Source organism: Geotrypetes seraphini, chromosome 4 (assembly GCF_902459505.1).
Source record: "Geotrypetes seraphini chromosome 4, aGeoSer1.1, whole genome shotgun sequence".
Lineage (NCBI taxonomy): Eukaryota > Metazoa > Chordata > Amphibia > Gymnophiona > Dermophiidae > Geotrypetes > Geotrypetes seraphini.
In genome coordinates, this window is record NC_047087.1 from 126066840 (window position 1) to 126092690 (window position 25851).

Genomic DNA, 25851 nt, shown 5'->3' on the forward strand with positions numbered 1-25851 from the left:
GTTGTATTACAAATTGTTTAACAGAATTAATTAAAACCTAACTTTTTATTTCTGGTAACTTTTGTCATGTTTTCCCAGAGATGGTCACATATAGAGGATATGCAGTGAGAAATATTACTAGGGCAAAAGGATTAAGGGCCAGATGCACTAAAAACAGTCATTAAGACCATGCGGGTCGCTATGCATCACTTATTCTTCCAGCTCCTATCTTCAGCCCCTTTCTCTCACATGCCCCCTTTTTAGCCCCCAACTTCAGTTCCAGTCTTTTTCTCTCACGTCCCCTTTAGTAGCCCCCTTCTCCCACCTCCCCCTTTTTTACATCCCCAGTTCCCTTCTCCCACACATTCCTTTTATAGCCCCCAACTCTTAGCCCCTTCTCATACCTACTCTTGTCTTCCTTTTTAGCCCCCAAATCCTGACCCAGACCCCTTCTTTCACAACTCATCTTTTGCAGTCCCAAGTTCCAGCCCTCTTCTTCGAACTGTCTTCTTTTAACAGCCTCCTACATCAGGTCTCTTTTCCTAAGAACCCTCCTTTAAAGCCTCCTTCCCTCACATGCCCCCTTTTTTCAGCCCCAGCTCCAAACCCCTTTTTAGCCCCCCGCCCCCTTTTCCCATTTTTTCCCTTTCAGCCTCCAGCCTCAGCCCCAGCCCCCTTCTCTTACACATCCCCATTGTCAGCTCCCAGCTCCTTTCTCTAACATGTTCCCTTTTTACAATACCGACCTCAGCTCCAGCCCCCTTCTCCCACCTACCCCTTTTTTTAAATGGGAAGCTTTTAAGTATTTTAATTATTCCAGGGGCCGATCTAACTATTTGAAAATCTGCACCATCCCATTTCCCATAGATGGCAACAGAGAATAAACAGGACAGCTCCTAATCCCACTTATTTAATGGTGCAGCTCAGAAACTGCAACTGCATTATTGCTCATGGGAGCTGCTAAGACAGATCAGACCCCTCAGCAGCAGCTGAATGATATAAAACGTTCATCTGCCTGCAACCCTCGGAGCTCTGCTCAGGCCTCTTCTCCCCATTCAGACTCTGGGGCGCCATCGCCGCAGCCGCCCACTTATCAGAGAGCTCATCCGGTTCCAGCCTGGTCTCCGTGTCCAGGCCGCAGATGACAAAGTAGTCCTGGTTCTCCCTTTGAAAAGGGAGAACCAGGATTTAAGAATGAAATCAACCATACAGATGGGATTAAAATATGGCTGGAGGTATAGAGTCACTGCAGGGATCCATGCATTTCCTTACTTGGAAAAATATCTGATCAAAACTACATTTTGAGTAGGAACAGTAGAACATATGTAGAACACTACTTGGCTGCTGCAGTCACTGTAATTTGCCATTAGCTACATCAAATCCAATCTCAGATCCACTAGACAAACTCAAATTGTGGATAATCTCCCTATCGGTAGGGTCGAGGATACAATGCCTGTGGTAGAAGGAATGATTCAGAATAAGCAGACATCGGTTTGGATGATTCTGATAATGCTGGGCTTTATGGCTCCCACAGATCACCCAAATTTCATGGCACATTTCCACATGTGACAAGTCGGTGAACCTGAAATTCCAGTGAATCCAAATCACTTGGAGACCTCAGGAAAGATTTCCTGTATTGGTGGCTACCCCATTTCAGGTTTTATCCTTCCAAGTTCCTCTTAACCACAGAAGCTTCCAACCTGGGTTTGGAGGGTTATCTATAAGAACTTATGCTCATGGCCCTGATCTTTTCAGTAAAAGGTTCCACATCAGTTTACTGGAATTATAAGCAGTTCTGTACACTAGACTGTCAGCAGTCAGGTGATCACCAAAATTGTTCTAGTACAAAAATCATTCAGGCATGTTCTGTCTGAACAATTATGGAGGAACAGGCTCCATCCTCATGTGTTGGGAAATTATTCATCAAGTGCTAAGCTTAAGAGCCATGGATCTGACAAGAAAAGACAACATTCTAGCAGGCAGTCAGATGACACTTGAACCCCCATTAATGGTCCCTGAAATAGGATGTAGCAAATAGTTGCATATTTCTTGAGTCAGGAATTCTTCAAATACGTCTTTGAAACAGACCAGAACTGGAAGGTTTCGGTGTTCTGTTCCAAGTAGATATATTTTTCCTTTATTGGAGGATAGGTTTGCTGTTCACGTAAGAACATAGGAATAGCCTTACTGGGTTAGACCAATGGTCCATTTAATCCAGTATCCCATCTTCACAGTGGCCAATCCAGGTCAAAAGAACATGGCGAAATCCCAAATAGTAGCAACATCCCATGCTACCAATCCAGGGCAAGCAGTGGCTTCCCATTCCCCTATGTCTGTCTGGTGGTCAAACTTTAAACGAAACTTAGAATTAGAGGACCATGATCATCATAGCAGGGAAAAGTTTGGTTTCCACATTCTAGTCCATGGAGATTTGTCCCATGTGAAACTGATAAGTCGGAAACTTCCTCAACTATGATCTCACAAATTAATGGAATGGTGTTCTACTTCTGTGGCCCCCAAACTTGAAAATGTTGAAGGGGAGGTATAATACAGTCTTTTAGGGTCTCTGATAGTGTATCTCAGGTCCTTTAACTTTTAGAAGAAAAGCTGCTGGGAGGATTTATGGTTATAAATGGAGGAAGTTTGCCATCTAATATGAAGAAAAAGCCCCAGATCTGCTCAACATCGTTCAACCACTGCTTAATACAGTCTCCAGCTTTCAGAAATTCACCTAAAAATCAGCTATTATGGTTCAGCTTGGTACAGTTGATGCTTGTCACTAAGATATAGATAAAAACATAGTTATGCTATGCTGTCATGTTCATGTAGAGACTAGAGCTTATTTCAGTTGAAGCCTCGATCGAGCCTCCTGAATTTCACTGAAAATTCAGTATGGTTTGTCCCTAGCTGATGAGATCTCCCATTAAGCTACTTGATGCTTGCAAGCTCAAGCAGAATTGGAAAGCCACATTTTCAGTAGCGGTGAACTTAGTTGACAGAGTCCTTGAGATCCAGGTTCTAGTGATGAGCCTGGTGAAATGCTGTCTTCAGAGAACTCCTGTTGAAGATAAACAATTTTGCTTTTTTCTACTTCTCTTTCTAGCCTCTTTCTTAATTAGCAACCAGATCTATTAAACCAGGTATCCAGTATTTTCTTATCTCCCAATTTTCATATAGTGCCATATGAATACTACAGTTGGCTCCCTGTACAATCAATTATATTCAGAGCTATAGAGAGTGCTACTCTGTGACTGATTATAAACTGTCACCATATAAACCAAAAATAGCCATGTCAACAATGCCCTTATCAAGATTCTGGTTACACTAGAAACAATTTGACCTTCACTATTCTGTTTCTTTATGTCTCCTGGACAACTCAAAGAGAGAGGGCTTATATCAAGACCTGTCCTCCTAAGGAGGAATCTTGCTGGGTTTATTCTATCACATCAAACTGTTCATTATTTTTTTTATGTTCAAACATTTTTATTGGATGTACACAGTAAAAACAATATGGTCTTGCCAGTAACAAGCAGTCCCTTATAAAAAGTTTCACTATGTAACTGGCAACAGAAACAACTAAAGATCGCTTATAATTAACTGTAATTTATGTATGGTTCTACTCTGTTTTATTCTATACCCACTCTGCATGGTTTAGACATTTTTATGGCACATATTTATAACACTCTATACCACTGTTCTTCAACCGCCGGTCCGCGGACTGATGCCAGTCCGCAGAAAATTCCTGCCGGTCCGCACAGGGCCGGCGAGATCGACACCATTAAATTTCCTGCCCTGGTGGTGTTGGCGGAAATCTGCTGTTCCTCCCAGCCTCAGGCAATAAAGACAGGCTGCCAACGTCGGGCATTCCCTCTGTGAGTCTTGCCTATGTGGAAACAGGAAGTTGAAACAAAATAGGTGTGACTCAGAGAGGAAAGGTTCCGACGTTGGCAGCCTGTCTTGATCGCTGCCCCTGTCGAGTCACCGAAGAGGGCCGTGGGGAAAGTGCAGGTAGAAGGGAGGGGGGTCAGCGTGTGGATTGGGGCCATCAGTAGCGTTTGTGCTGAGAGTCTGCCCACGTGCAGGATGCGGCGGGTAGGGGCCTCCAGATCGTCTTGGGTGGCAGGGCCTGCAGTGCAATGCTGTTTTTGCCGGCTTGGGAGGGGCCGCGAATGTGCAGGGCGCGCAGGAGAAAGGTCATGGGGAGCCTTTGACAGTGGCTGTCTCCCCTCCCAGCAGCTCTCGTACTTACCAGGGCAGTGATTCACTTCGGCAACTTCCCCTTTCCTCGGAGGCGGCAATGGACCCAAGGCTGCCTAAGGAAATCACTGCTGCAGGCAAGTACTGAGAGCTGCTGGAAGGAGAGGAAGCCACTGTTGGAGGCTGGGAAGCTTCTGGATAAAGGGAAAGCTGCTACTGGACCTGGACGGAGGTAGAAGGAGAGATGCTACTGGGAGGGTAGGAGGGAAAGGGATGGGAAGAAAGTTAATGTTGGATAGGGGGAAGGAGGGAAGGGAGAAGGAAAAAAGGAAGGAAACAACTGGCAGGGAGATTAGAGGAGGGGAAGGGGGTCGGGTCAGGGTGGAATGGAGAGATCAGATGAGGGAAAGGGGAGAGAAAGAGGAATGAGAAAGTAGAGAGAGATTGATGCTGGAAAGGGGGTCAGCAGAGAAATGAGAGAGGGATATAGATGCTAGATCTGGTGTAGGAGAGATAAAAATAAAGAAAGCAGTGAAGCTGGAATGAATTATGTAAAAAGGAGAGAGGAGGCACAGGCTGGATGAAAAGGGGAGAGGGGTATAGAAAGAAGTCAGATACATATGGAAGGGGGAGAGGGCAGACAGTGGATGGAACGGGCAGATGCTGGATTGAAGAGACAGGGCAGACGCTGGAAAGAAAAGAGTGAAAAGAAGATGAAAGCAGAGACCACAAAAGGTAGAAAAAAATAATTTTATTTCTATTTTGTCATTAGAATATATCAGATTTTAAATATATATCCTGCTAGAGACATAACTGGGGACTGCAAAGCCCAGGTAGTGCTTCTTTAGCTTCCAGCTGGCTTAGGGCTCTCTGTGACCAGGGAACACTCCCCTAACACTATTCCTGTCATGTGTGACTGCAATATTCTGTTAGCATGATATTTCTGTGTAACATTCTGTAATAACTTGGCTTGTTCAGTTTTCTTGATAGTAGAGGGGATATATGTGAAGGGAAGGGTTTTGTTGGTCCTTGCTCTGAATATTTATATTTATAAAATGACAATTGTACAGAATATTGTTTCTTTTTATACTTTAATAAAATACGTTCAATATAAAATCATAACTGAGGCTTGTGCGGATGGGATCAAATGGTTTGTGAGTACCGAGCTTGCGGAGATGGGGCGGAAATGTGTTTTTTTATTTCGGTCTTAGTAGTTTGCCGGTCCACAAAATAATTATTTTATTTCTGCCGGTCCATGGGTGTAAAAAGGTTGAAAAACACTGCTCTATACATCAATCTCAGACTGTACTTTCAGCTAGGCAATACTGCTCTGAATTTGGCTGCTTTAGGGGGGGGGAGGTCACATGGAAGCTGCTTAAAAAATGTCAGCATACAAATTACTTCATACAGAATAGAATCTATTTATTTTATTTATTTTAAATATTTATTTCCTGCAAATCCAACAATGCTAAGCGGGTTCTAAAATTACATACATAATCAAAAAAACAAACAAAACAAGACAAAAACACAGAAAAAAAGCAAAATCTATGTAACAAGAGCTAGAAAAACCACACACAAACAACAAATTTAAAATATCATAAAAACTGCATAAAAAAACAAACAGATCATACAACTAAAAAAGGTATTCAATAAAATGCAACCTGAAGAAAATTTATAACCTCATAAATTGATGTGCAAATAAGACTGTTTTCACACCTTTCCTGAACTGAGCCAAAGTAGGAGCCTGCCTTAACTCCAAAGGAAGAGCATTCTAGCAAACCAGACCCTGTATGGAGAACATAGGGGTCCTTTTATCAAGCTGCGGTAGGGGTTTAACGCGAATTAAACCGCCTGCCGCGCTAGCTGCTAACACCTGCATTGAGCAGGCATTAGTTTTTTAGCTGGCCGTGGAGGTTAGCACGTGATGAAATGTCTGCTAGCGCGGCTTGATAAAAGGACCCCATAGTTTTACGAGTTACAGATAGTTTTGCAAAGGTCAAAGATGGCACTTCCAAATTCGCCCCATTCATGGAACGTAATGCGTGATGGTTAATAGACTTGTAGACCAGAGTGCAACACTGTCAGGCGATTATTTTGCAACAGCCTAAAGATTGTACATAAGACCTTAAATTCAATTCTAAGGTCGATCGGTAACAAATGTAGAGTATGCAAGATCGGTGAAATAAGATCGAATTTAGAGGCCCATATAATCAAGCATGCAGCAGTGTTCTGTGCCATTTGCATGGCCTGCAACACATATTTGGGCAACCCTAAATAGAGAGTGTTGCAGTAATCAAATAACGGAGTGATCATTGATCACTAACTGCTTCATGCTCATTGATACTAATCTACACACTAATTCTGAGTCAAATTGATTATTGTAACTCCATTCGTTAGGTACTAAACCATGTCAGATTAAATATATCCAAATGATCTAAAACACTGCTATCAGACTGTTATGTTTTGTTATATATGCACTTATATTTTACCCAATCCTTACAAAGCTATATAATGCTAAAAGGTATGATTGTTATCCTGCTACTAGAAGAACAATATTGTTTGCTGGTATATTGTGCTCATTTCAAAATCCTAATTTTTGTTCATTTGTTCCAAATTTCATTAGATCTTATGTCTCATTCCATATTCTCTCATCTTCTAAGGCTAACCTTATAATATATATTGTGATACGTACTAAAGCTCATTTGAGTCTATTTGTTGTTCTACTTTTTTTTTTTTTCTTTGTCCTCTACTGTTTGGAATTCACTGTTTCTTTTCTTCTTCTTTCAACCTTCTTATCAGTACTTTATTTAGTTCAGGTATGAAAACCTGGCTCAGTCTAACATTTGGGGATTGTGGAGTAGGAGAATTAGTGGATTCCAAATAGTCGATCCCTTGTGTTATGGTGGGGTCAGCCCTGCTTGTATCACCGTCCCCCCTCCCCCATTTCCTTTTTCCTCTCTTTTGTTGGATTGTTATGGCTCTCATATTGTACTGAACAGTGTTCCTGTTCATGTATCTTATGGTATGTTACTATTGTGAACTGCCTCTACATGGAAATGTAGGCTGTCTGGCCTTGATTCTTGAAAATGACACCTACTGCATGTTAATCAAAGTTAGACACCATTTATAGAATCAAACCTAGTGGCGCCTAACTCAACCTAGGTGCCGGGAGGCATCATACTGTTAGGTGCCTATATATTAGGCCAGGATTTTCCTGGCTAATTTCCTGGCACCTAATACAGATGCTTAATGATGCCTAAATCATTCAACGCCCAAACTCTGCCCCCTAATCATGCCCACTTTTTGGGTAGGTGCCATACCGATTTCTGCACGGAAGTTAATCATTTTTTAATTGGTTTTTAGTGGCATTTTCAATTATCATGCTATTTAAGCCAATTAAAAATTTTTAGGTTTCACGTGGAAGTCGGGTAGGGACCATTTATAGAATCTGGGCCTATATCAAGTGCAATAATACTAAACTAAATTATAGCCAGCATATGGGATGCTGTTCTGACCATATTTGCTCTAGGAAACACACTGATATCCAGGGACATTGCTCAAAGGAAAATCAGTGTAACAATTTAAATGATTAATGCTTTTCAGCTTATGTAAAAAAAAGTGCAGGGGACAAGCTCAATCCAGTCTTAAGACATGATAATGTCTATGAAAATTAACTGATCAGTCCAAACTAGGAAAGGAAGGGGAGATGACTGTAAAGGTGACCTACTGAAAATGACCTTGTTCTGATAAGGGTGAAGTAACCTTTTATAAAAATCAGTGTTAAAAGTATTGCATTGTGCAACAAAAGGTAGTGTAATAAATAACCAAACTGATTTAAACTTAGGAACTCCATACATACTGTGTATGGTGATGTCCAAGCTCGATTTTTGTAACTCTTTGATGGTTCGAGGAGAGATCCGGGAAACTACAGACCGGTGAGTCTGACCTCGGTACTGGGAAAGATGGTAGAGGTGCTGATAAAAGACCGCATCATTGATCACCTTGATGGACATGGTCTGATGAGGACCAGCCAGAACGGTATCAGCAAAGGCAGATCTTGTTTGACAAACTTGCTGCACTTCTTCGAGGGAGTAAACAGGCAGATAGACAAGGGCGACCCGGTCGACATTGTATATCTGGATTGTCAGAAGGCGTTTGACAAGGTTCCACATGAATGACTACTTTGGAAAATTGCAAGCCATGGAATCGAGGATAAAATATTCACGTGGATTAAAAACTGGCTAGAGCGTAGGAAACAGAGAGTAGGGGTAAATGGACAATACTTGGACTGGAAGAGCATTACCATTGGGGTGCCCCAGAGCTCAATGCTTGGTCCCGTGCTCTTCAACATCTTTATAAACGATCTGGACATTGGTATGATGAGTGAGGTGATTAAATTTGCAGACAAACCAAAGTTATTCAGAGTAGTGAAGACACAGAGGGATTGCGAAGATCTGCAACATGACATAATCAAGCTTGAGAAATGGACATCGACATGGCAAATGAGGTTCAACATGGATAAGTGTAAAGTGATGCATGTCGGTAACAAAAATCTCATGTACGAATACAGGATGTCCGGGGCGGTACTTGGAGAGACCTCCCAGGAAAGAGACTTGGGAGTTCTGATCGACAAGTCGATGAAGCCGTCCGTGCAATGTGCAGCGGCGGCGAAAAGGGCAAACAGAATGCTAGGAATGATAAAGGAGGGGATCACGAACAGATCGGAGAAGGTTATGCCGCTGTACTGGGCATGGTGCACCCTCACCTGGAGTACTGCATCCAGCACTGGTCACTGTACATGAAGAAGGACACAGTACTACTCGAAAGGGTCCAGAGAAGAGCGACTAAAATGGTTAAGGGGTTGCTGTACAGTGAAAGATTAGAGAAACTGGGCCATTTCTCCCTCAAACAGAGGAGATTGAGAGGGGACATGACTGAAATATTCAAGGTACTGAAGGGAATAGACTTAGTAGATAAGGACAGGTTGTTCACCCTCTCCAAGGTAGAGAGAACGAGAGAACACTCTCTAAAATTGAAAGGGGATAGATTCTGTATGAACGTAAGGAAGTTCTTCTTTGATCCAAGATGGCCGCATGAAAGGTTGTTTGAGTTTCACTCTCCCTGAAGCTCCTTTAAATTTCCTTTTACTTCGTAAACTTTTGTTACCTGTTTTGAGCAATGCCGAAGAGGAGGGGACGCAGCGCTGCTGGAGCCTTGCAGCGCTCCAGAACGGCCGTCTTCGGCAACATCGAGGAGCTGGTGAGGAGAATGCAGGGCACGCCAATATCTTCGGGGAGTCCCCTGCAGGAGACGCATGGTGGAGGCGCATCTATGTCGTTCTCCATGGGGTTGGAGACATCGCTGAGCCCCGAAGTGAGAGCACCTCCCCCACGCCCTCAGTCCACCAGTTCCCCGCGAGTGGAGGTACTTCCGGAGGTCGGAGTTCACCTCCTCCTGGAGGCTAAGGAGAACAAGAGGGGGACTGTGTTGCAGGATTCCCTGCCGGAGCAGAGGAGTCTGAGCGTGGAGACTGAGGAGAAAGCGGTGGGGGATGAGCGAACTCGACAGACTGTTGTACGAGATACGTTGCCAGAGGGTGAGCTAACTAAATTAAACTTACAATCTTTTCAAATTGAGAAGCCCCGAGAGGTAACATTGGACTCTCTGTGGGATCTTGTAGCCAATTTGGCAAGATCCATAAATCCGCAATTACAACAATTGGAAAAGAAACTTAATGACCATGAAACCGAGATTAAAAATTTAAAGACTGGACTTGAGGACTCTAACACTTCAGTACAGATTGTCCATCAAGAATTAAAAGTCTCCAAACAAATTACTGAGGCATTAATTAAAGATAACACTAACTTAAGAAGGAAGATGGAGGCAATGGAAAATTTTTCTTGTAATAATAACCTCAGACTGATTAATTTCCTCAGGGTTCCTATGATAGCCCCTAGGGAAATGTTGAAAAGCTATATGACGGAAGTATTGGAGCTTTCTGAAGAGTCATTACCACCATTTACGCAGGTCTATTATCTTCCAAACAAGACCCAGGACCAACAACAACAACAGAAATTGGGACATGATTTAATGAATATATCTAATATTTTGGAAATATCTGATAAAGAATTAGTGACCCCAGCCACTTTACTTTTGACAGTAGCTCTTGCACCAGATAAAAACTGGTTGCTGAGACTTTTCTTTAAAAATAAACAAAAATAATTTTTAGGTTGTAAAATTCAGATGTTCCCAGATTTGGCTAAGGATACGCAGAGAAGGAGATGAGAATTCTTGTTAAGGAAACCTGGTGTTATATCCCGGGGGGCGACCTTTTACTTGCGACATCCATGTAAATGTGTAATTAATTACCGTTCACATAAATTTGTTTTCTTTGAGCCATCTCAACTGACAACCTTTCTCTCAACTTCATGTCTGGAGAAAGTAGAGTGCTCAGCTTAAGAAAGGGTGCTTTAATCTCATTCAACTAGTTATTGCTTTTGTAAATGTAATTACTTTGATTCGCCTATTACCCACCTTGGATCCTTTTGAGGACTTGAGTTGAAATGTATGCTTATATCTGATATCCTTTTATATATGTTTTCTTTTGTATTAATTTCTTGCTGAATTTCCTTTCTGTACAAGTTTATGCTTGATTATATTGAAAAATTCAATAAATATATAATTTAAAAAAAAAGAAAAAAGGAAGTTCTTCTTCAGCCAGAGTGGTAGAAAACTGGAGTCTGTCATAGGGGAAAACCCCCTCCAGGGATTCAAGACAAAAGATAGGGCTAGTCTCAGGGCGCTGGTCTTTGACTAGAGGGCCGCCGCGTGAGTGGACTGCTGGGCACGATGGACCACTGGTCTGACCCAGCAGTGGCAACTCTTATGTTCTTAAAGCAGAACGCTGCAGCGCAAATGATCACAGGTGTAGCTTGGTATGATCATATTACACCAACACTGAAATGTTTGCATTGGTTACCAATTCATTTAAGGATTGAATACAAAATCTTGATAATTGTACAACAGGTGATTTATGGGGTGACACCATGGTACCTAAAACAGATGTTGAAACAGTATAGACCTCCCAGAAACTTGAAATCACAATCCACTATGAGGCTATCAATTGAAGCGCTAAGTGAGACTCGTTATAAAAAAATGCAAACAACAGCAATTTCTGTTGTGGCCACATTTATGAAACATATTGCCAGGGTCTTTGAGATTGTGCAGAGAGAAAGTGTCTTGAAGAAAGCAGCTGAAAACTTATTTATTCATTAAAACTTTTTATTAGTTTTGATGATGATTGTATTTTATAGTTTGTATTGTGGAAACTTTATTAGCGTTATGCTAATGTTTATTGAGATTTTGGAAGAACAGGACAGGATGATGTTTAGTCTTATAATATGTCTGAGTATATTTTGATTATGTATGCTTTTATTGTAACCCACTTAGGAATTAAGCGGGGAAGAAATTTTTAAAATAAATAAATAGAGATAGATTCCATGTTCTTCTTTATTTTTTCTTTTTTAAATCTCTGTAGTATAGTAATTTGAAAAATGTATATTTAGTTTTCAGTTATTTTATTAAGTCTGTTTTATTAAGTGTGGACAGGACCTAGAGCAGTGTTCTACACTATAAAGCATGGGGGGCCTGTGGCAGCCCTCATTGACATTAGATCGAACAGCTAGACTCATCTTTCATATTTTGTGAAGGCTTGCTGATGGCACTGCCTTGAGGACCACATGGCTTCCAGTGAGTACTGTCACCCCTAGGTGCCTAACCGGCTTGGCTAACACATTGGGCTGTGACAATCTTCTCCCCAGTGTGCCCTCTATAGCTTGAGGGTCCCCTTCAGGACTTTAATCAAACTAGGCAACCGCCTAACAGTGCAGGTACAGGTAAGTACAGCAAACTTTCTTTTGACAAACAGACACCCAGTCAGAATGGCTTCAGAACAAAATAAAGATTTATTCCATCCACTGGCCAAATCAGGTTTTCATAAATAACCAATTGTTATCCCAGGACAAGCAGGCATGATATTCTCACATGTGGGTGACATCATCTACGGAGCCCCAATGCGGACAGCTTTTCAAGCAAACTTGATTGAAGATTTAAGTTTGCTTTGCTGCACCACGCATGCGTGCCTTCCTGCTCCACTAGAGGGCGCATCCCCTCCTTGTGGTCTCCAGTTCGTTTTTTTCCGCGGAGCCTAGAAGTCGTGTATTTTTAGGCTCTGCCCCAAGTGCCTTCTAGCACTGCGTTTTTTCTTATTTTTTCTTATTTTTAGAGTTTAAAGTCGCTGTGCGCCTCTTTTTCCCTGCTCATCTTCGTTTTGAGGCAACCCGGAGGCTTCAGGGTTGTCGTGGCTGCGTGGCCACATGGGCCGCGGCCGGTTTCTTTTTCTATGTCCCGGCCTTTGACCGGTTTCAAAAAGTGCACCCGGTGCGAGCGGCTTCTTTCCATCACAGACCCGCATCGCCGATGCATTCTCTGCCTAGGGGCCGATCATCCAACCGATTCCTGCCCCCAGTGCGCTACTTTCCAGAACCAGGCCCTCCGTCAAAGAAAAGCCCGCATGGCAGATCTTTTCGTCGCCGACCAGCCCTCTACCTCGGCCTCGGCACCGGCCTTGACCTCGGCCTCGGGTACCTCGGCACCACCTCGAGAATCGACCCCGAAGTCCTCGGGCACGCAGAAGTCCTCGGCTCCTGGTAAGTCCCTTCTTCCTTCATCAGGTTCCGCTCCGGCGAAGAAGCCAGCCTCGGGGACGCCGGCGGCACATGGTGGAAGTTTCATACCCACGGCCCCGCCGAAGTCCTCCAAGTCCTCTGGACGTACCTCCACCACCCGGGAATACTCAAAATCGAGGTTGCCCTCGGTGGAGTGCACAGCGGCATCGGACATGCCCTCGATGCTGTCCGTGCCCGTTTTTCAGGACATGCTCCGGCCCCGACCTCGATCTCGCGTGCGCCGGACCAGCCTGATCCTCGCGTCGAGCCCCTCAGGGCAAGGTGCGCCAACCTCGCCGCATCTCATCCTCTTCGGATTCCTCGCCGAGGCGATCGGGGTGCTCTCCCCCCATGGACCGCCGCAGGGCGAAGCGTAGGTCTAAACAGATCGAACCCTTGAGCCGCCGGACCTCGAAGAAGGCCTGAAGCTCACCTACTCCCCGAGGCCGCTCCCCGACGTCCCGTGTGGGACCGCTGAAGGTAGCGGAGTTATCACTCTCCAACCCTCGGATTCTTCTGACTCCACCTCGGTCTGGGGCTCCGGTCCGAGGTTCCAGGCTTTCGCCGAGGGAGTCCGGGTCCAGGTCTCCGACTCGACATCAGTCGGTGCCTCGCACCCCGGCGTCGTCCCCGAGGGGCTCCTCGAGGCGACACAGGTCCTCGACCCGGAACACTTTCGCAGTGTATCCCCAGTCTCGGAGCGCGGGTCGGAGCATGAGCCTCGCTACTCGAGGGAAGCTTCCCCGTCCTTTTCAGCCCGGCGGAGGTCTCGCTCACTGTCCCCTCACGGGGCTCTGGGAGCATCCAGCCCCTCCTTCACTCGATTTGTCCAGGACATGGGTCACGCTCTGGACTTAGACCTCCAGTCCGACTCGAGGTATTCTAAGGAGTACCTGGCGGAACTGGATATGCCTTCTCCACCTAGAGAGTCCCTTCGCCTGCCACTGAACCCGGTGCTCCGGCAGGCATTTATCAGGAATCTAGAGACTCCCTATATGGTGACGGCTGTTCCCTCCAAAATGGAGTCTAAATACCGGACTGTGCCCTGCCCGGGGTTTGAGCACCCACAGCTCTCCCACCAATCGCTGTTAGTGGAATCCTCCTTGAAAAAGGCTCACCCCTCCTGAGTCTCAGCTGCGATCCCCCCAGGTAGGGAGGGCCGGACACTTGACAAATTCAGCAGGAGACTATACCAAAACTCGATGATGGCCTCGAGGGTGCAAAATTACAACTTCACGTTTACGTCCTACCTGAAACACCTGATTGGACTTTTGGGAGCCTTTGAGACGGACTTGCCGGCCTCCCGTCGTGGAGCGTTTGGCCTGCTCCTAGAGGATTTCTCCAACCTACGCCTCCATTTATTCCATGCAGCCTATGATGGCTTCGAGCTCTCCTCCAGAGTGGCGGCCTTTGCTGTGGCCATGCATCGCATGGCTTGGTTGCGCCTGGTCGACATGGACCCCAACTTACAAGACCAGTTGGCAAACCTCCCTTGTGTGGGCAAGGAACTTTTTGATGATACCATCGAAGCGGCTACGAAACGCCTCTCCGAGCACGAGCGCTCGTTTGCGTCCCTTGTCCGGCCTAAACCTAAACCGCCCACCTCCAGACCGTTCCGGGCCCTTCCGCGCCGCTACCCACAAAAATCTACTTCTAGTTTCTCGCGGCCTCCGCCCCGACGCCAGCAAGCTCATCCTCAGGCTCTGCCCAAGTCACAGGGAGGGGATGCGCCCTCTAGTGGAGCAGGAAGGCACGCATGCGTGGTGCAGCAGAGCAAACTTAAATCTTCAATCAAGTTTGCTTGAAAAGCTGTCCGCATCGGGGCTCCGTAGATGACGTCACCCACATGTGAGAATATATGCCTGCTGTCCCTGGATAACCCTGTAACTGTGCTTCATGACTATTGCCAAAACAGTTCAAATGCAATATACAGTTCTCAATCTCTGAACCAAAAATGGAACTTGACCAAACTGTCCCAGTTAGCTCCACTGGGAAGATCATAAGGGAGTCCAAAAAGTAACCCAATAATTTAAAGTAAATGCTTCACCAAAATTACTATGCTCTGGTTTGCAAATTCCAGCTTGGGTTTGTTGCTGAGCTGGTTTGCACACAACCTGCTTCAGGCAGTCTCTGCCAGCTCTTCTTATCAGCATCTCCCCCACACTCAGCAGTGAAAGGGGAGTGCTCAAGGCTTTTAGCCACAGTTCTTAATTGGCAGACAAAAGCAGGCAGTATATTTCTTAAGAGTGTTATGATATCCTTAAGCAGCTTTAAACCCCATATAGATTGACTCGTACAGAGAATGGTAGAAAACGTTAGCAGCAAACAGGACAGCATTCAGCTTCCAGCCTGCAGACCTCGATCTGCTACTGGTCTCCATGGCAACCACTCTGAGCAACACAGCTAAATGGAGCACAATAATCAGCACAGACGGAAAAGTACCCTGCTATCAGCATGAAACAAATTCAAATACTTTTGCTTCTGTACGTGCTTTTCTAAAACACTGTTTTCTTATGTTACAAAACACAAATCCTTTCTTAGTCAGCAGGTCAGTAGAATGAGAGAGGAATGAACATAACTTACAGGCTCAATCAATCTGCAAAACCTACAGCTTCAGGGAACTCAAATATGCCTTCTCCAATTACCATAGCTTCTAGCATTGAGTTAAATTCAGTAGCTGGGTTAATAGGAATTTCACCCACCTCCTGAATACCCGTCTGCTGGTTCAGCTTTTTTTTTTTTTTAATATATTTTATTGAGCAAATCAAGAAAAAACACAGAACACAACAAAAGGCAGCCGTGCCAAAAGAGCAATAATACACCACGGCACACCCTAAGTACAAGGCATCAACTAAGAATACAACAGTCACACAGTGCCATAAAGAATCAAGTGCTCAGAAAAGATTTTACAAATATCACCCCAAAGATACCCAACCTACCCACCCAGCTCCCCCCCTCCCATGTGGATGGCACAAGAAGAAAGATGTCAGAAAAAACACAAGTATGTATGAGTGAGTGAGGAAACAAGCAACAAGCGCCAGAGAGCAGAATAGAATAGAAAGAAAGAGGTGCAGTCCCCCATATCCTATGAGTTAAGCAGTAAACTCTTAGAACGGTGCGGCAAAGCCGTCCAATAAGCCTCCCAAATCTCCTGAAAACGATCCCAATTACGGGGAACCCTACTGGACACAGTCCGGCGCTCCAGCAAGGCCAATTCAAAGAGTGAACGTTGCCATTGTACTACCGTTGGGATAGCCTGCTCCCGCCAGCACACTAAAATAGCCCATTTGGCCAGTAAGAAAGCTTTCTGGACAAACAAACGGTGCCCTCCGGGCAGAGATCCCATCCCATTCAGTACATAAAAAAGAGCAATCAAAGGAGAACAAGCTGGCAAATTCGTCAGGAACGAACGAAGATAAGACCAAACCCGAGACCAAAACCGCTGTATACAGGAGCAGGTCCAAAACATATGCCCCAACGTGGCTCCAGGAGAGGCACACTTAGGGCAAGTATCCCTGTCAGCGAAACCCGCTCAAAAGGCTCAGACTGGTGAAATGAAAGCTCTATGCAACAACTTATATTCCTGCTCCCGATGAATCATACTCCAAGAAACAGCCGCAATGCTGCCAAAACCATGGGAAAGCACATCCGGCGAGATGTCACTCTGCAAGTCCTGGCTCCAGGCGCGTGCCAAGTGACCAGTCTGAGTATCAGGACACAAGGTCAGTAAGGTCAAGATATAATAGCTCAGCTTAGGGGCCACCGGTTCCCATAAAGCCAGACACCGCCCCAAGCGATCAGCACTGTGAGCTGTCATCCCCAATGTGTCTAGGCCGGAGATATAATGACGCACCTGAAAGTACCCGAACATATCAACAGTGTCAAGGTCGTATAAGGACTGAAGTTCCGAGAGGGTAAGCAGGCGCCCCTGCTCATGTAGAAGGTCCCCCACTCTTTTAATGCCCTGGGCATACCAAATACTAAAAGTGCGAGTCTCCGAACCCGGAGTAAAGTCCAGATTTCCTACCAAGGGAAGAAACGGTGTCTCACTAAAGTTCAAAGAAAACTTCCTACACAACAGTTTCCATCCCCAGTGCATATAGGCCCAAACAACATGAGTCCGTATAGGCAGGGGCAAACGGACAGAAGGAGCATGAAGGACATACAACCCCGCCACCGGTCCCAACAAATCCTTTTCTAGTGGATAATTTAGGGCAACCAAACCAATCACGGAGAACCTTCAGCCCACAGGCCAAATTATAAAGCTGAAGATCAAGCAGCCCAAATCCACCCATAGAGAGAGGTAACATTAACACATGAAGTGGTAGGCGAAGCCTTCTACCACCCCACAAAAAAGTCCGCAACGCTTTATACAAAACATCCAAATCCCTACGTTTCAGCCATAAGGGTAAGGTCTGTAGAAGATACAACCATCGAGGCACCAGCATCATATTATACAAATAGATACGCCCGGACAAAGAGAGAGGGAGTGCACCTCAAACACGTAGGAGCTCAACCATTTTTTTAAGTAAGGGCCCCACATTAGCCTCATACAACTGATTCAGAGCTGAAGGTACATAGACCCCTAAATATTTAACCTGGAGAGGTGTCGCTCTCAGTGGAAAATGAGGCCACACCGCACCGATATCAAGATGTAAAGCCATAGCCTCCGATTTAGAGACATTAAGCTTCAATCCAGAGAGCTCCCCAAAACTATGAAAGAGATCCAATAAAGGACCTAGAGCCTTCTTCGGGTTCGTAAGAATAACCATAATGTCGTCAGCAAAAGCCATGCAGTGGATCGACGAGCCGCCCACCGCCACCCCTGAGAGATCCGGATGATGCCGAAGCCGGATCAATAAAGGCTCCAAAAACAAGATGTATAAAAGTGGGGACAACGGGCAACCCTGCCTGGTCCCCCTCTCCAGTCGAAATACTGAGGAGGGACAACCATTAACTAGCACCGCTGCCGCCGGGTTGGAATACAAGGTTCGTAAGGCCTGCATGAAGAACCCCGAGATCCCATATCTAGCCAATAACGGAAAAAGAAAGTCTCATTCGACCCGATCAAATGCCTTCTCCGAGTCAAAACTAATGACCAGAGAAGGAATTCGATGGTAGTCACAATGTGCCATAGCCAACAAAAGTTTGCGTACATTATGTCCCGCCTGCCTGCCCGACACAAAACCGACCTGATCCTCCTGTATCAAGGTGGGTAAATAAGGAGTCAGGCGGTCCGCTAACAATTTGGCCAGTATTTTTAAGTCCACATTAATAAGGGAAATAAGGCGGTAGGACTCGACCAGGCTATGGTCCTTTCCCGGCTTAGGCAGAACTGTAATAAGAGCCTGATTAGCCAGCTCGGGAAAGGAGCCATGTTCAATGGCCTGATTAAAATAGCGACAAAGCGGGTCCACAATGTAGCCACTAAGAAGCCTGAAAAATTCACCACTGAACCCATGGGTCCCGGAGATTTACCAAGAGGAAGCCTCTTCACAACACCTAGAACCTCTTCCCGAGAAATAGGGAGGTTCAAAACCTCACTAGCGGCAGCCGGCAAGATGGGTAATGCCAGAGAATCAAGGAAGTCCTCAATCAACTGAGCCATATCCACGACCTCTGCCGTGTATAGTGTTTGATAATATTGAACAAAAAGGGCCTCCAGCTGCAATTGCTGAGTCACAAGCTGTCCCGGAGCAGAGCGCAGGGAAGAGATCAAAGTAGGACCTCTCCAATCCTTAGTCAAATTGGCAAGCATTCGGCCAGGCCTATTACCAAACCTATGAAATTTATATTTGGAATGAAATAAAGAATTACGCGCCCGCTCATGCAATAAGGTATTGAAAGCCTTCTGGGCAGTATAAAAGTCATGCCGATGTTGTGTGGTGGGAGAACGAATAAACAACTGATGGCTGATTTTAACCCTCCGTTCCAAATCCAAAATCTTAGAAGCTAAAATCTTACGCTTACGGGAGCTATATTCTATAATGGCCCTCCGCAACACCGCCTTAGCCGTACTCCAAAAAAGGTCCCCATCCTCCACATGCTCCCCATTGAATGAAACAAAATCTCTCCAGGACTTGATGAGAAAGGAGGAAAAATCGGGGTCATGATAAAGAGCTGCAGGAAATCTCCATCTATATCCACCCCCCCGATTCCCCCCCCCCCCCAGCAGCAGGTCAAGCCATATCGGAGCATGGTCCGAAATAGCCAAGGCCCCAATAGATGCCCCAGAGACACAGTGAAAAGAAGAATGGGAAAGGAGAGTATAGTCAATCCTAGCAGATGTGTGATTTACCTTAGAAATATGAGTGAAATCACGGTCCCCAGGATGTAGAGTACGCCACACATCCACCAGATCCAGGGTCTGTATAAAAGACTGCAGTCCATTATCAGATCTAGGGGAAGTGCATGAAGACCCCCCAGAACAATCCAGACTGGAGTCAAGTACAGAATTAAAGTCCCCCAAAAGAACCAGAGGAGCAGAGAACTGAGATTGTAAAGGGAGAAGAGTACCCAAAAGCCTTTTGAAATAGGAACGCTGTGCCACATTAGGAACATAGACAGAGGCTAGGAGTACCCGCTGTTGATGGAGCATACCCTGAACCAACACATAGCGTCCCTCTGGGTCAGAAATGACCTTAGTCATAGTAAAAGGTACAGACTTATGAATAAGAAGAGCCACCCTTGCCTTAGCTTTGGATGAGGAGGCATGATAACAATGACCAACCCACGAACGCTTGAGTTTAGCATGCTCAAGCGAAGAGAGTTTAGTCTCCTGTAAACCAGCAATGTCTGCCTGATGGCGGGCCAGACACTGAAGGATCTTTGCTCGTTTAACTGGGGAGTTTATCCCGGAAACATTCCATGAGACACAGCGAAGTCCCCTCTTAGCTCTCACGGGTCCCTGCGGAAAGGATTAGCAAGCAAAATAAACAAAAACTGCTGCCAGGGCACCCAGCCCTCACCCCAGCAGACACACCACAAACACTCACTCACCCAAGAATCAAACACATTCACATCCCCCCCCCCACAGACCCCCCACCTCCAACCTTCCCAACCTTCCCCCTCCCCTCCCCCATCCCCCCCGAGTCAAATCACCATCCACTATGCCAAACAGATCGAGGGTGCCCCCATGCCAATAGCTCCCCCTCCCCCCACATATGCAAAACCCGGCATACCAGGAACCAAATAAAACAGAACAGTGAAAAAACCAGAAACAGAACAGCAAATGTACAGGGTAACAGTAGGCAGACCTATGTTCCATGCCCAGGAATGCACAGGCTATGAAGATGCCAGCCTCGTGTCTCCTACAAGTCTCCAGTCCCCCTTATGCCACCCGTGAAACAGAAACTCCCAGGCAGTAGGAGGGCAATAGCCGGAAAACGAAGAACACACAGGCACAGTCCGCCGGGCAACTCAGGCCAAGCCATCCGGGGACGGGAACCACTGCAGCAATTGTGCCTGAGCCGCCTCATACGTGTCAAACACATGCGGCTGTCTCTGGTAAAGCACACGAAGCCTGGCCGGGAACTGTAGAGTAAAATGAACATCCCTGTCCATCAGCTTCTTGCAAACAGGAGAGAACCCTCTCCTGAGGGACGCCACCTTGACGGAATAATCTTGGAAAACAAGGATCCTCTGATTCTGGAGCGTAAGATCTTTCTTCTTGCGGTAGGATTTCATAATCTGGTCTTTAATGGCAAAGTTAAGCAGGCGCAGGATTACAATGCGCGGTCTTACAGCACCATCTACCTTCCTACCCAGCCGGTGGGCCCGCTCAATCCGCACAGGGCCTAAAGCAGCTGTATCCAAGAGCTCAGACGAAAGCCACTTCTCCAGGACAGTAGCCAAAGTAGCATCAGGCACCACTTCAGGTATGCCCACGAGGCGCAAGTTGTTCTGACGGGAACGGTTCTCCAGATCATCAATCTTGTCCGTGCAAGCAGACACCTGGCGCGCAGTGAGCAAGCTCACATTGCACTGCGTTCAGAGAGTCCTCTGCTGAGCTCACCCGCTGTTCCACTTCCGTCACTCTGCTGTTAAACGCATGCACTGCTGTGGACAAAGTCGCTAAGGTCTCTGTAACTGTGTCTAATCTCATGCCCAACGCTGAGACCACTGCCGCTGTGATTTTGGACACCAGCGGTTCAGTAACAGGGTCAGAGTCCTGGGCCCCACCTGCCATTTTTTCCTCTGCTGAAGCCTGGGCCTTCCCACGTGTCCCGTCCTTCTTAGCACTTTTGGTGGACATAATGGCTCCGTTTTTTCGGACAAACTTGTCCATAAAGGGAAGCAAGGTCACTCGCTCCAAATTGGGTCGCAAACCAAAGCAGAAAATAGTTCAAAATAAGCAGAGGGAAGGGAGAGCTACGGAGCTCAGGAAAAACACAGCTTCCCTGCTCACAGCATGGCCACGCCCCCTCTGGTTCAGCTTTAATAGGCAGCTCTTGGTCTGCCTCTTCTCAGTCTCCTTCTGAAGCCCTATACTCTCTGTAGCTCTCATCCTTGCTCTTCCATTTCTCTGTAACCTGAGCCTGACTTTAAGCAGCTCTAGGCCACACCCCTTAAGCCAGGGTGGGAAAATAGTATCAGGCACTTCATAGTGAGAAGCAAGCAAAACATTCCTGCCTCTTGAATCTGAGTGCCTTAAAGGGACAGAACCTCAAACATAACCTTGTGCAAATCCTGGCTATTCAAGGGAGAGGAACCTGAATTTGTCCTGGATTTGCCACAGTACGAGCCATGCAGCATATGAGCTTCTGCATTATTTTCATGAGATTGTGCAAACAGTAAAGGAGTTTGGACACAATGACCTTAAATAGCACCATTTGCATGTGTAGAACATATACTGTATATGTGTAAATAGAGATTTCAGAAACCTGCTATTTACACGAGTAGATCACCAGGATGCAGATATTTCAAAGTGGCATGATTTAACTTTGGTCAAAGCTCTACACATGCATTCACCATATTACATAGAAATACGCATCCTTGTTGGGTATTATAACAGTTCATTGCACACATGTTAAACAAATGCTTTTTTACCCAAGGCTTGACACAATAAAAGGAGTAAGTCTTCTTAATTTCTCATTATTTCCTCTAAAAAAAATTGCAGTGTCCCTGTTTAATTGGCAGCATTTAAAACATATTTGTTTGTACAATGTGTCAATTTCTTGGTACCCACTGTATGTACCAAGAAATACACACTCACTCCTGCATAAGCTTTTATATATTGTACAAAAGGGTGTCAGGTTAAAAGCGCGCCGGGACAAAGGCGCGCCCAGACAATTGAGCGCAGCGCGCCGCCGCACCGCTCTAAATTACTGTTTTTAGCGCTCCGACGGGGGGGGGGGGCGTGAATAGACATCGCGCCGCGTTGTGGGGGCATTGTGGGAGGTGTGGGGGGTTGTAACCCCCCCCATTTTACTGAAAACTTCGGTGTCAGGTCAAAAGCGCGCCGGGACAAAGGCGCGCCCAGACAATTGAGCGCAGCGCGTGAAAGACTACATGTTTGACAGAGCTCTTTATTAATTACATGGAAAATTTAGCATGTCTGGACTTGGACATTTCAATTTGGATATCTTCAACCTATCTAAAACAAAAGCCTATAGTAGTAGCAATTCTATAAATTGGTACCAAAATCTAAGTGCCCCAGTGCCATGCTCTAGTACCAAGATTCTTTTATAGAATTTAGTGTAAATTATTATTGACACTCCTAAAGTTAGATGTGAATAGTTAATACCAAGTCATTGGAAGTTGTAACTGTTGGTGCCTAATTGTGCTCTGATATGTGTGTAACTTATAATATTCTGTAAGTTATGTGAGTGTTTCAGACATACCCCTGACCTTATACTCCACCCAAGTTTGTACCACCATATACCTACGATTTTGGTGCATATGTTACAGAATAACGCCTAGAACGTATGTGCTTACTTGCCAAAGAGCTATTATTCTGTAACTTATGTACACAATTGGCACCTACCATTAGGCGCTAGTTTATAGAAAGTGAAATTGAGACATAGAAAGGGCAATTCTATATGATGCTGGAAGAGGTGGTCCAGGGAAGGTGAGGAAATCCAAATAATGGTAGTTGACTGGGGTTCATTCTGACTGGGATGAGAGAGAGTTTGGGGTAACTGCATTTTAATTATACATGTCATTATGAGTACATGAACTGTCTGCATAATTAGAAAGGGACTTTCCTCTACTTCATTGCCCAGGTTCCTGTGCACTAGTGACTTTGTCCTGTCACACTAAGGTCTTTCTTCCCTGTTTAAAAAATAGTGAAGAGAATTGGTTTAGATTATGGCATCAGAGACCTTTTACCTGATTACTATAAAAAAAAGCTCATTTGGGAAGTATTTTTAATATCAACAATCATTATTAATGAATTTTCTTTTTCCATTTTACCAGGACTCACGCAGGTGCCCCGTGCATTTAAGACAGAAATTTCCTTCACCGTATCTGATGACAAATCCTATGAACCATACGTAGCGAGCATTGAAAACTTTCTAAAGAAGTACAACGCCGAAAATCAAATTGACACAAAAGAATTTGAAGACTGTAAACGTAAGTGCTGACATTTTGCTTGCTTTAATGTACAAATAGTTTTATGGTTCAAAATTGGGTCCTCTGTTATCCACCCCAGCAGATGTATAGTGGCATTTTAGAAAAGATATTTAAATTGGAAATGAGATGTTCAGTTTGAGACATCTGATGTTCTGCTAATATTTTAGGACAAGATCTGATAGCGTAGAGCCTGTTCTGAAATACATGGTGAAGTGGACATCTATGTGCCAGCGATATACAGCTGGAACTTCTATTTCTGAAAACAAACAAATGCCCAAAATATAGATGGGAAAAAGCAGGCACCTAAACATCTATTTTGTGAAAGAAGCAACATAGGGCTCTTTTACTAAGGTATGTTAGCATTTTTAGCGTGCGTTAACCCCATGCTACGCGCCAAGAACTAACGCCAGCTCAATGCTGGCATTAGTGTCTAGCGCGTGGGACAATGCAGTACGTGCTTAGTGTGCGCTAAAACCGCTAGCGCAGCTTAGTAAAAGGAGCCCCTAATGTGTATATTGGCCCAATCTTTTACAGACCTTACAGACCACCTCCCACCATGCATCGAGAGTTTCTGAGCCCCTCCTGACACCCTTCCCATGAGTACTGATACTCATCTCAGACCCTCCCTATGAGTTCCAATCCCCCCTACACAAACCCTCACCCTGAATACAACAGCTGCAAACTCAGTGTTCCTGGGCAGCAGCAGAAGCCCCACCTCCACTGCTTACCGGGATGGCACCGGGATCCATTATGAGGTTTACCCTACACATATTAAATCACATGAGCATATTATAATGTAAATGACAAAGTCTGAATTAAAATCAGTTGAAAATTAATTATGACTATAGTAATAGTCTTTTGGACACTGCTACTGATTTCCCCCTTAGGTAGAAGTGTACCATCTAAAATGGCCATACATGTATGTAGTGACCCACCATGGATGGAATAAATCGAATATTCTTAAATCTATTTTTGATAGGTTCTTTTACATTCCTACTTATCTGATCTGTAATAATAGGGTGAATTTTAAAACATGTTAGTGTTGAATATGGCAACTACAGACCTGTGAGTCTTACATCTGTCCCTGGAAAGATGGTTGAAGCATTGATTAAAGATAGCATAGTCCGGCACTTGGATACACACGACCTGATGAGAGCCAGTCAACATGGCTTCAGGAAAGGGAAATCATGTTTAACGAATTTACTTCAATTTTTAGAGACCGTGAACAAATAAATTGATAGTGGAGAACTGGTGGACATAATATACTTGGACTTCCAGAAAGCGTTCTCAGGAAACTACAAGGCCATGGAATAGAGGGAGATATACTAAGATGGATAGGCAAATGGCTGGAGAACAGAAAGCAGAGAGTGGGCATAAATGGGAAGTTCTCAGACTGGGAGAAAGTGACTAGCGGTATGCCCCAGGGCTCAGTACTTGGGCCCATCTTATTTTATATTTTCATCAATGACCTAGAAGAAGGAACATCCAGTGAGATCATCAAGTTTGCAGACGACACAAACCTATGTCGGGCAATCAGATCACAGAAGGATAACGAGGAACTCCAGAGTGACTTGTGTCAGTTAGAGAAATGGGTGGAGAAATGGCAGATGAAGTTTAATGTGGAAAAGTGCAAAGTAATGCATTTAAGCAGAAAGAACAAGGAACACAAGTATAGAATGTCAGGTGCAACTCTGGGTAAGAGCGAACAAGAAAAGGACCTGGGTGTACTGATAGATAGGACCCTGAAACCGTCGGCACAATGTGTGGCAGCGGCAAAGAAAGCAAATAGAATGGTAGGCATGATAAAGAAAGGAATGACGAGTAGATCGGAGAAAGTTATAATGCCGCTTTATAGAGCAATGGTCAGACCACACTTGGAATACTGTGTCCAACATTGGTCTCCCAACCTAAAGAAGGATATAAAACTGCTGGAGAGGGTGCAGAGACGAGCAACGAAGCTAATAAAAGGTATGGAGAACTTGAAATATGAGGAACGACTTAAGAGACTGGGATTGTTCTCCCTTGAGAAAAGGAGACTGTGAGGGGATATGATCGAGACTTTCAAAATACTGAAAGGAATCGACAAAATAGAGCAGGAAAAAATGTATTTACAATGTCCAATGTGGCACGGACAAGAGGACATGGACTGAAGCTAAGGGGGGACAAGTCCAGGACAAATATCAGGAAGTTCTGCTTCTCGCAACAAGTGGTGGACACCAGGAATGCTCTCCCAGAGGAGGTTATTGCGGAATCCACCATTCTAGGATTTAAAAGCAAACTAGATGCACATCTCCTTACGAGAGGCATAGAGGGATATGGGTGACTAGGTGTACACCTGGCTGGGCAGGCAGGCAGTCACATGGGTGGCCTGTGGGTG

General features: G+C 45.1%; 1 protein-coding gene across 2 annotated transcripts in view; it reads left to right on the plus strand.

The window, feature by feature from the left end:
• The window catches only part of ATP1B1 (ATPase Na+/K+ transporting subunit beta 1), a 97259-nt gene that overhangs the window by 42110 nt on the left and 29298 nt on the right, over nucleotides 1–25851 (plus strand). For both annotated transcript variants that reach the window (XM_033942046.1, XM_033942045.1), the window contains exon 3: nucleotides 23319–23474. In XM_033942046.1, the coding sequence (XP_033797937.1) occupies nucleotides 23319–23474 (156 nt within the window). The remainder of the gene's footprint in view (nucleotides 1–23318; nucleotides 23475–25851) is intronic.